The sequence below is a fragment of the Camelina sativa genome, chromosome 4 (assembly GCF_000633955.1).
Source record: "Camelina sativa cultivar DH55 chromosome 4, Cs, whole genome shotgun sequence".
NCBI classification, from domain to species: domain Eukaryota; kingdom Viridiplantae; phylum Streptophyta; class Magnoliopsida; order Brassicales; family Brassicaceae; genus Camelina; species Camelina sativa.
The window spans coordinates 24,162,314-24,173,177 of record NC_025688.1 but is presented as its reverse complement, the minus strand read 5'-3'; the positions used below and the strand labels follow the sequence as shown (position 1 = coordinate 24,173,177).

At 33.5% G+C, this 10,864-nt stretch overlaps 2 protein-coding genes across 3 annotated transcripts; one reads left to right on the top strand and one right to left on the bottom strand.

Moving 5' to 3' along the window:
• Window positions 1,298-3,916, top strand: LOC104782170 (WAT1-related protein At2g37460). The gene is made up of 6 exons (XM_010507032.2): window positions 1,298-1,605; window positions 2,423-2,485; window positions 2,566-2,917; window positions 2,995-3,156; window positions 3,243-3,394; window positions 3,480-3,916. Exons 1-6 carry the CDS (start codon window positions 1,406-1,408, stop codon window positions 3,691-3,693), a joined length of 1,143 nt encoding a protein of 380 aa, XP_010505334.1. The 5' UTR covers window positions 1,298-1,405; the 3' UTR covers window positions 3,694-3,916.
• LOC104782168 (type I inositol polyphosphate 5-phosphatase 8) lies at window positions 5,322-9,229 on the bottom strand. Of its 2 annotated transcripts, none has more exons than XM_010507029.2 (11): window positions 9,094-9,229; window positions 8,181-8,302; window positions 8,007-8,091; window positions 7,837-7,896; window positions 7,265-7,349; window positions 7,051-7,155; window positions 6,574-6,955; window positions 6,295-6,479; window positions 6,097-6,202; window positions 5,871-6,019; window positions 5,322-5,777 (listed from the first exon to the last, which is right to left on the bottom strand). In XM_010507029.2, exons 2-11 carry the CDS (start codon window positions 8,202-8,204, stop codon window positions 5,489-5,491), a joined length of 1,470 nt encoding a protein of 489 aa, XP_010505331.1. In that variant the 5' UTR covers window positions 8,205-8,302; window positions 9,094-9,229; the 3' UTR covers window positions 5,322-5,488. The 2 variants fall into 2 exon arrangements, with proteins under 2 accessions (XP_010505331.1, XP_010505332.1); XM_010507030.2 differs by lacking the exon at window positions 9,094-9,229 and adding an exon at window positions 8,780-9,080.

Here is a 10,864-nt window from a genome sequence, read left to right as displayed (position 1 = left end):
ACATGCATGCGACACTTTAAATTGGTTAGTAACATTTTATCTACAAATCTAAAATTAGTACATGCGTCATCTAAAATTTCATCATCAAAATTATAATTTATTTTAGATCAATAACACTTACAACATTAATAGCGCATAAATTGAGCTCACTGCAGCTCACATAACAGCACGTACGTATTGTATAGAAACCTAAAAGATTATATATCATTATTCATTAGCCCACTGCAGCTTCTTGTCAACCAACTTTAAATTTGATATACGTCTTATATCGTGAATATTTCATATATACCTGCCAAGTGCAGAATAATGAATCAAAAACGCAAACGAACCGATCCTTCTTTACAAAAATAAAATAAAATTATATGTAAGAAAGTAATGAAAGCGATTCCACCAGAAACTAAGTGGCAAACTGGAAACAGTGCAAATGACCCAAAATATTGGCGATTATACGCACTTACATCAACAAATATTCCATGAACTAAAATAAATTAGAAAATAACTTAATAAAAAGCAAAAAAGCAAAAAAGAAAAAATGTAACCAATGATCATTCTACCCAACAGTGTCGGTATATTGTGACTCATTAATCATTTACTTAGTTTATACTTTATACAAGAAAGAGCTCGATCCATCAACACCTCTCCTGCTGGAGTTAGGCGATCGACCATTCATCTAATGATACATGGGAACATTAAAAAATTATGCTTAGGACATTTCTATGATTTATTTTGTACAACCGAGGAAAATAATGTATTAGAGTAAACGAATACATGACGTAGATACATGAGAGATTTTCACAAAAAATGACATTGTTTCAGCAATTTTGTTGGTTGACAAAATTGATAAATGCATCTTTTATGTGGATATACATTATGGTAATTGACATAAGTATCAATGTAACATATAGTTAAAAACGAACTGTATACTTCCACAACTAGAATGTTATGATCATCAAGAAAATGAATCAAATAAATGAGAGAATATATATTTGATACAGCTAGCGTGCAATCAAATTCGATCAAATATGCGAACGTACGTAAAGAACTATATTTAATTAGTTACAAGTCTTTGTATCTTTGTATGGTTTTAGTCGATAAGGCAGAGAAATACGTCCCGTAATTTAAGACTAAGGAATTGGACAAGTTGTCTGAAAATTTATAAGAAAGAAAAACAAAAATTTACGGACATACTTTTATAATAAAATATTTACACTAAACAAAGACGTATAGGTTTCCGTAGAGAAAAGAATGTTCACATCACATCCTTTATCTTTTGGCTCTATATAAAGAGAGATAACAAAGACAAAACATAACAACTCATTCTATAAAAAAGAAATTTCTCCATATATCTATATTGCTACTACTTTAAAATATAATCAACCTAGATTCTTGATCCTAAGTTATTAGGATGGAGGAAGTAAAGAAGAGGGATTGTATGGAGAAGGCAAGGCCATTCATTTCAATGGTAGTGTTACAAGTAGGACTAGCGGGAATGGATATTCTGTCAAAGGCTGTTCTAAACAAAGGCATGAGCAATTACGTCCTTGTTGTTTACCGTCATGCTGTTGCTACCATCGTTATGGCCCCCTTCGCCTTCTACTTCGACAAGTACGTACTATTCTCTATCTTCCCTTCTATTTATATCAACATAGTTCAATGTTTTGTTTGAACCGCTACATCAAAATATCATCTACACGAAGATTTCATTCTTTTTACGTTTGTGTTTATTTCGAAGAAAAAAAAAAGTAGAATTGTTGGGAATATAACAGAGTTTGCAGGATATATATCAAGTTTGATCAATATTAGGAACAGAGTTTGCAATACAAATCTTTTAGGCTACCTTCGTGTTTCTATGTGATGGTATATCTGTGATCATGAATATGATAGTATAGAAATGCAAACACAAACGCAAAGAAACTCTTGTGGTCATATTCCACTAAAGAAATTTTATATTAAATCATGTATACATATTTATTGTTGAGTTGTTTATGTCAAAAAAAAAATGTGGGTGGTGACTGGCGCGTGCATGGACGTTTGGTGTGTTGGAAGGATGAATGAAAGTAACAAAAAGAAAGAATGAGGCTTTTGACGTAATATATGATGATAAGAAATGGTCACTCGTATGTTAAAAGACAAAAGACTTGTAACCGTTTTATATTTGCTTTTCTGTGGCTTCTGTCATGATCATGCATTGAATGTGAGAGTCCTTACAATTTTTTAGTGTTTCTTTTTGCAAAAAGAGATATACTAATTCAACATCAAGTGCTTAATTTAAAAGTGTGTATGCTTTAGTAATTGTGAATTTGTAATCTAGTAATTTCTAGTCAGTCTATGAACCAAAATGAAATGATTTTAGGCTTATACATAGTTCATGTTCTAATCAATTTTCAGTTTTCTGATCAAATTTGATTTTAAATAAAAACAGGAAGGTGAGACCGAAGATGACACTGATGATATTCTTCAAGATATCACTCCTTGGTTTACTCGAGTAATATTTTATTTTTCTTCATTTCATTCTCTTTTTCTTTTTCTTAACTTGATCTAATAAACAATTTTGTAATAATATAGGCCAGTGATCGATCAGAACTTATACTATCTAGGGATGAAATACACGACGGCTACATTTGCAACCGCCATGTACAACGTCCTACCCGCAATCACTTTTGTCCTTGCCTATATATTCGGGCTCGAAAGAGTGAAGCTACGGTGCATCAGGAGCGCGGGTAAGGTGATTGGGACTTTGGCTACAGTTGGAGGAGCCATGATCATGACACTTGTTAAAGGCCCGGTTCTTGATCTCTTTTGGACCAAAGGAATATCTTCAAAAAACACAGATGGGACTGATATTCACAGCGCCATCAAAGGAGCAGTATTGGTCACAATTGGTTGTTTTAGCTATGCATGTTTCATGATTCTTCAAGTAAGCTAAATTCTCTCTACCTACAAAATAATACAGCTATGGGTTGATTTTGACAAATGAATCAATGTTTTCAACAGGCAGTTACACTGAGAACATACCCGGCTGAGCTTTCTCTCACAGCATGGATATGCCTAATGGGGACAATAGAAGGAACGGTCGTGGCATTAGTGATGGAGAAAGGAAATCCTAGAGCTTGGGCCATTGGTTGGGATACTAAACTTCTTACATCCACCTATAGTGTAAGATTCATCCATACATATCCCAATAAGCCAGTGGATTCATCACTAATTAATAAAATAAATCGTTGGATCTAAAATGTGTGTAGGGGATAGTATGCTCAGCATTGGCTTACTATGTTGGAGGAGTGGTGATGAAAACTAGAGGTCCTGTGTTTGTAACAGCTTTTAGTCCTCTATGTATGATCATAGTAGCGATTATGTCGACCATCATCTTTGCAGAGCAGATGTATCTTGGAAGGTAAGCGAATCACCAAATATGAAACATGAGCTTTAACTATCAAATTCAGAATGATTGTAATGAAAATATTTTGTTTCTTTGGCAGGGTTCTTGGTGCGGTGGTTATATGTGGAGGGCTATACCTTGTGATATGGGGCAAAGGTAAAGATTACAAATATCAAGTCACACTGCTAACAAATGATGCATCAACACAACCAAAGCTAGAACTAAGCGGAATTGGAAAGGATAATATAGATCATGAAGTCATTACAATCAGCAAGCAAGGAGAAAAGAGAACAACAATTTTAGATTCAGTCTAACTCAACAAGTATATCGACAAAAATGTTTTTCATGGAGGAGTCAGAACGTATCACAGAGATTTTCCACTAGTTTCCAATATGTATCAGAGAAACTGTAGAAAAAGAATTGCTAACTACCCATGGAGAGAAAAAAAAACTGTCCAAGTGGAATAGAGTGCAAAATTTATATATGATAAAACTATGGGATTCATGCAGTATACAATGAAATATGCTAATTGAATTACCAATACAGCAGAAAATTTATTGGCAATGAAGTTACAGTTCTCAATGAAAGTGAGCTTCTTTAACCTATCATTGAAAAAAATAGTAATGGAAAAATTCTACCACATCGAGACACGCTCATACAGACTTACCATGGTCTAAAGAAAAAAAAAAGATTGCATTGGGAGCTAAGAGTTTCCTAGATAGTGTCGTCTAAACCAGAGTTCGTCTATTACAAATTTAGAATATTATCCCACATCGGTTGAGTTTGTGATTCTTGGGAAATATATATATTGTGTGGCAAGTCTCGTCTCTTGAGCTAGCTTTTTGGAATGAGTTAGGTCCATTACTAATATGGTATAAGAGTCTAGACCAAATTTTGATTGTGGACTACCCGCAGATGTCCAGCCTTATAAACTTCATGCTACAGATGTCCATCCATCCCTGAGCATGAGGAGATGTATTAGAATATTATCCCATATCGGTTGAGTTTGTGATTTTTGGGCAATGTTCCGGTTACCTTCATTACAAAGAGCAGTAATCTCTACAAGAAGTAGAAACGTAGTGAACAAAGTAAGAAGCAAAGCGTAGATTCTTGCATTCTCAATGAGAGCCCTTAAAAATAATTCTGATTTCTGAATATTTTCAAAAATTCATCATAAATTTGATGAAGATAACTAACTCATATTAACTAATTAACAAAACAAAAAAAAAATCTGTTAGAGGCAGAGTCGTTTAAGTGATATGCATAATTCATGTAGCTTACCTCAGAGGAATGAAGTTATATTAATCCTTAGGAATGGAGAACTGTCGATACTTTGTATGGATGGGAAACGTTGACCAATTGTACCTAATCATGCCTATCCTTGGGAACAATTTATAGTGAAATAATCACTGATATAATTAGGGATTTAGACATTTAGGAGATTTAGACATAACTTAATTATGAGCAGAACAGAGCATAATATTTGTGAGATGTGATGCACACCATATGTTGGGTGTTTTTTTTATATAACCTATACAAGCGACGAAATTGAATAAAAATCATTATGCTAATTATTATAGTTATGTTTGTGACATCTATAAGTTGGAAATTAAATTTTGGTTTAGTTGATCAATTTTAAAAGTTTATACTTGTTATGGGTGTTTCCGACAAATTTAGGTTATATAGTGCGACAAATTTAGGACATTTCTGTAAATAGTAAGAACTGCAAAGAATGAAGTGCAAACAGGTGAGAAAGTTATACGGGGAGAGCCGAGAGGCTCCAGTGATTTGGGCTTTTCATGTTTGGGTCTATTAGTGTGTGCCGGAAAATAGATTTTTCAATTTTTACTTTAATAAACAGAAGCTTATATGTTCCACTTACTTTAAAAATAAACATCTAATCTCGATCTAATCCAAAACTTAGCTAATAGAGGGAAACAAGAAAAAAAAAAGGTTAACCCAATATTAACATAATTTAAACAATCTTGCTTTTGCCAAATTCGAAAGCTCCACTGTCCAATCCTAGGAATCCATGTGTTCATCTCTTCTTTGTGTCAACATGAAAACATCCAAAAAGAAATAGAAAAAAAAAAAAAAAAAAAAAGTAAATTAGGAAGCAGACGATATAAGTCTAGGTTGTGTATCTATACAACTTTGTGCACGCGTGAGCAACAAGATCTCTTCAGCTTGGACTTTCCCGTGGCACGTATAAGGCAATACCGGGTTTGGACGATGGTTTTGGTTAAGCGGTTTAGTTTTTCGGTTCGATTGATTATGAGTCAAGTCAATATGTACCGAAAATAAAGATTGAACCGGTCTGTGGTCCGAGAATCTTGACTCTCCCCTCACGTACCAAAGTTGTTTCATCCCGTCACCTTTCCACAATATCCGATCACACCTGAAAAATAAAATGATTTTGAAAACATTGTTAGAAAAATTTAAGTTTATTCATCATTATTGTAGAATATTTAGTGCATGTTAATTATCTTACCAAGCCGGAGTTCTTCGTTTTTCTTTTGATTTTCCGGTCTGGACAACGTAATTATCAGAGTTTATTTGATATTTATACGTTGGTGCGAAATAAATTTTGCCTTCTTCCCATCCCCTAAAAACTCTACCAGCACTTTGTTCTATCTTTAGCTGCAAAGAGAACATGCTTTGTTAGTTTAAGTAGTTTATATACACAACCAATAAGTTAACATAAAAAAAATTTGTACCTGATCTTTCTCTAGAAGTGCTTCCCAATCATGGTTTATAAGTTTTTCATGTACGTCACTGCTCGCCCTTAGCCGATAATTCAAATCTCCGAGCCATATTACTTTACTGTAACACAACCACATAACAAGAATAAGTTAAATCAAACTTCAATATAATATAATAAACTTCTTATTCGAACATTTTTCATATAGACTTACTCGTGGTCCATTATTGTCTCGGGTCGAGAATCTTTAGAAGAACGTGCGAATCTTGTCCTCTTAAATATTTCAGCCACATCTAAGTTTCTTCTGACCTCGTCGCCTTCTTTTTCTCCAGACGTAAGATGGGTACAAACAAAGCATAGACTTGTCTCATGCAACGACATGCTGATGGATACGGAGCCCTATACAAGGTTACATCGCTAATTAGCTACCAAGCATAAACAAAATATCTTAGAATCAGCTCTACTGAAACGTATATGCATATCTTGGACTAACCTTGTTTCCAAGATATCCCATGATGCCACGGCCAACGCATGAAACCTTGAGGTTGGTTATACGTTTCCGGAGATCATCTCTAACCCATACACACAAAAATATCCCCACCATTTGTTTACTCGCGGCGAGGCTATATCCACGAAGAGGGGTCGAATTGCATGGAATTGGGTTATCATCCGAGAGACCTGAGAAGCTGAAGCGGGGCTGTTGTGATGATTTCGTAAGTTCAAAGGAGGTTCTGTGATTTTTAACAACTTCAAGGTCGTTGTTGTTGTTGTTGTTGTTCAAGGCTTCTCGGATAAGAGACAACCACTTAGCCGCTGGACCACTATCCTCGGCTCCAAGAACATTACCGGCATTTAATGGCACGATTTCTTGAAACCTAAACAAAACAAAGTAATGATATGATATAATATAATTAGTCTAAACCGTATATAAAAAGTACGAGAAAATTCGTTAATATGGTTGTAAGCATACCCTAGCACGTAAATGTCGGCATCTGCGGGAGATTCAAGCCAATCTTTTAAGTCTAATCCTTCATGTGGCGACTTCCCTCCCACGTTCCATGTCCCCACGAACATTCTAACCATCAACAATTAAAAAACGTACAAAGTTAGTAACCATAGCTAATTGTAACTAAAAATAAGATAATTATCGATTAATCATGAAAGCATATATATATATATATTACTTGAGATCAAGTTTGTCATCAACACGTGTCAGATGTTGTTCACCAGTTGATTGTTTTAAATCCCCATTTCCTTGGCCCAACCACCCTATTTTAACCACAAAACAAAAACAAATTTAATTAATTACGTACTTAATTATTATTATATAAAAAAAAATTAAACGGCCAAAGATATGTATAAAACAAAAACTGGTGAATTTCTGAATAGCAAGTACACCTAAAACTTGCGACTTTTAAAAAACTTTGCGTAAGTCCTCATCTCTCACCCTACACGTGGAGACAGATATTACAACTAATCTATTGTTTTCTTTGTTTTTTTCTTAACAACTAATTAATCTCATTTTATCACTTGTCAAGACTCAAAACACGATTTTCATAGATAAAATCTATAGGTTCCTTCCATTATGCCGTCGTTTTTAACACATATGTCTAATCCTACTACTAAAGATGGACCCAAGAGCTTTATATTGTACGGACACTGTCTCAGTTCGCGTACGGAAAACGGATACGACGCCGTTTTCGATGCACAATAACAATATAGTAAAAATTCATGAGATTTTTATATATTTTTTTACCTGGAAAATTTTCCGGCACGATCATGTCGGAGCAGCTTTTTCGCCTTGGCTCCATATTCACTAGAAAAAAACAAAAAAAACTCCGGTTAGTCGAGGACGACAATATTTAAAAAAAGACGGCACGGAGTTCTTTAGATAAATATCCAAAACGGGACGAGTCAAAATCTCACCTTTGACTGAGTAGTCGGAGTGGAATTCGTAAGCGCCGCTACGTAGGTTTAGCCACTTCCTCACGACGGTCCTTGGCCAAGAATCCTATAAAGCAAAACGCTGCCGGTTTTAACACAAGATGATGAATAATAAAGGAGAAACTAAAAAACTACATGTGGTTTTCAAGTACGTACCTTAGATTTCAAGATCTTCCCCATATTTCTGTAATAGAACGCTCTGCTGTTTTTTCCGCCACCGTTGTTGTGTTTGTACAAAGTCAAGAACCACGAATCCGAGGATTATAAAGGATGAGGATCTGGAAATTAAGAGGTAAGCAAGATATTAGTACGCGTAAGAGAAAACGAAATTAATGGAAAAATAATGACTAATAACTATATGAATAATATTTATTGAGCAATTTGGGTCCAATCAAAGAGCAAGAAAGACAGAAGTTATAATGTAAAATAAAGAAAACGCAGACAAAAAAATTGAAACAAAAATAATACTAGTAGCTAAGATATTCAAAGGGAAAATAGAAAAAAAAACCTAGTTGCAGGAGAATCGGAGACAGATATTTTAAATACTACTTATAAAAAAATAAACAGTTCTTGAGTCTTAATTAAGAATTATATTAAAAAGCATGTTGTAAAAATTTAATTAACACATGCCATGCCCATGATGCGTATGAAGCCATGTTCTTCCTTTACAGAGGGGAAAAAAAACAGAGAATAAGGTTTTGTAAACGAGAACTGAAACTTTGTTTCTTATTTTAGAAATAAAAAAAGCTAATTACCCGAAAATATAAGCGTACGCATCTTTGAACTAGGGAGGTGCAATAACGAGATCGATGAGAGGAACGATAACAAAACCATTTTTTCCTATGGTTAGTGTTAAAGGGGAAAATAAGGAAACAGAGCTATCATGAAGAGAAAAAAACAGAGCAAGTAAAAGAAGACGAAAGCGTGAGGAAAATTCAAGGGAAGACATTTGTGAGTTTCAAACAATAGATAGTCTCGTCCGAAAACGACTTAATGAACAAATAGGGTAAATTACAGATTTATTAGCTGTAATAATTGTAGTTTTGTAAGAGGGGAGCTATAGACTTACATGAGTATAAGTTATACAAAACAATGTTTTGTGAACGGAAATGGAGAAGGGCCAGTTTAAATTTTGAGGAGGAGAAACTTGTGAGGGAGACCGAGAGAGAGAGAGAGAGAAAAGTTGCGAAGGATGAAGAGGAACATTGTGCGCTTATACGGCTGTAAATGGAATTTATAAAAGTTGTGTTATGTGTGGAGGTGGACTGATTGGACCAATACATTCCTTATTTTATGTGTGATATTTTTTAATATTTAATGATACTTTACATTACCTATGCAAAGGTGTACTGAGGTGGAAGGTTAGTAAGAAAGTTTATGGTAATCGTGATCATAAAATTTGTAATTTTGGAAATTTACTATATCTTTGGCTATATGGCCTATGGGGAGATCTAGAAGTAGGAAAGGTTTGTGGATCAGGAAGAGGTCTTATTTTCGACAAAAAAAAAGAAGGTCTTATTATATCAAAATTGTTTTTGGTTTCGGTTTTTCATTGTTAAAGCTTGTAGACTTTTGGGTCTACTATTGTTGTACCTTCTATTTACTAAGTTTTCACAAAATAAAACTCAAAGTTTTAACTTACCTATTTAAAATATATTATATACTTAAACTAAAAAATAATTTTTTTATTAAAATAATACTCCTTCCGTTTCAAAATATAGGAAGTTTTAACTAAAACACGCAGATTAAGAAGTTTTTACTTTTAACAAATTCAACCAATCAGAAACAATACTGCATAATATAAAATACTTAAAGTAATCTAAAAGTTCTATAGAAATTTGAAAACATTCTATATTATGAAACAAAAAAAATTTCTCTAAAACATCTTATATTTTAAAACGGAGGGAGTATGATTTAAAAATTTATAAGTTTAAGTTAAAGGTCCGTAGTAATCGACTAGAAATTAGAAAATGAACAATTCATGATATGGACTCACATTAACATAAATTTTTTTTCTTTCTGGAGTACATAAATTGCATTTTCCAACGATTTTTAAATTACGGTCAACTCTTTCCCATCTCTCAAATGAATCCTCTTGTAGTTGTATGGTTGACTTCATGAGACAAGTTTCACATTGAGCCCACGGTTTTGTCTCAGCATTGAAATTATGAATATAATTAAAACAAGTAGGATTTAATTACACAATTTACACTAATAAGATTAACTAATAACTTACGACTGAATTATGAACTCAATTATTCAGTCGTCCTCTCCTATAGAGACAAATGAAATGTGATGCACTGATATTTCCTCATATGTGTATATAAGAACGCACACAATAACATTTTAAGCACAGTATTATACATGTAACATTTTGAGTTTTACCAAATTTGGAGTTCTAATTACTCTAATCTTTATTTGAATCCTTGTGATATCCTTTCTATAAATTTGGTTATGATATTCAATTTTTAGTTTTTTTTTCCTTAAAGCAACAAAAAAAAGTTTTCTGACGTGGAAAATAATGCAAACCAAACTGCAATTGGCAGAGTTGACACATACCGTACTAAAATGTCTTGGTCAAATCAGTTAAGTTCTTTTGAAACATGTACTATTTTGCTTTTACCTCAAACTTGCTATTTTCCCATAAGAATATTCAATTTTACCCACTTTTGTTACACAATTTCTCTTAATTTTAACTTACCAATCCTGTCATTCACATATTTCCTGCCATGAAAATATAAAAAATACAATCACTAAATGACTAACTGTTAAGATTGTATTAAATTGTTCCATTGGGACATTTAAAAACTTGGAAGAATAGCAAATATTTGCCCCAAAAA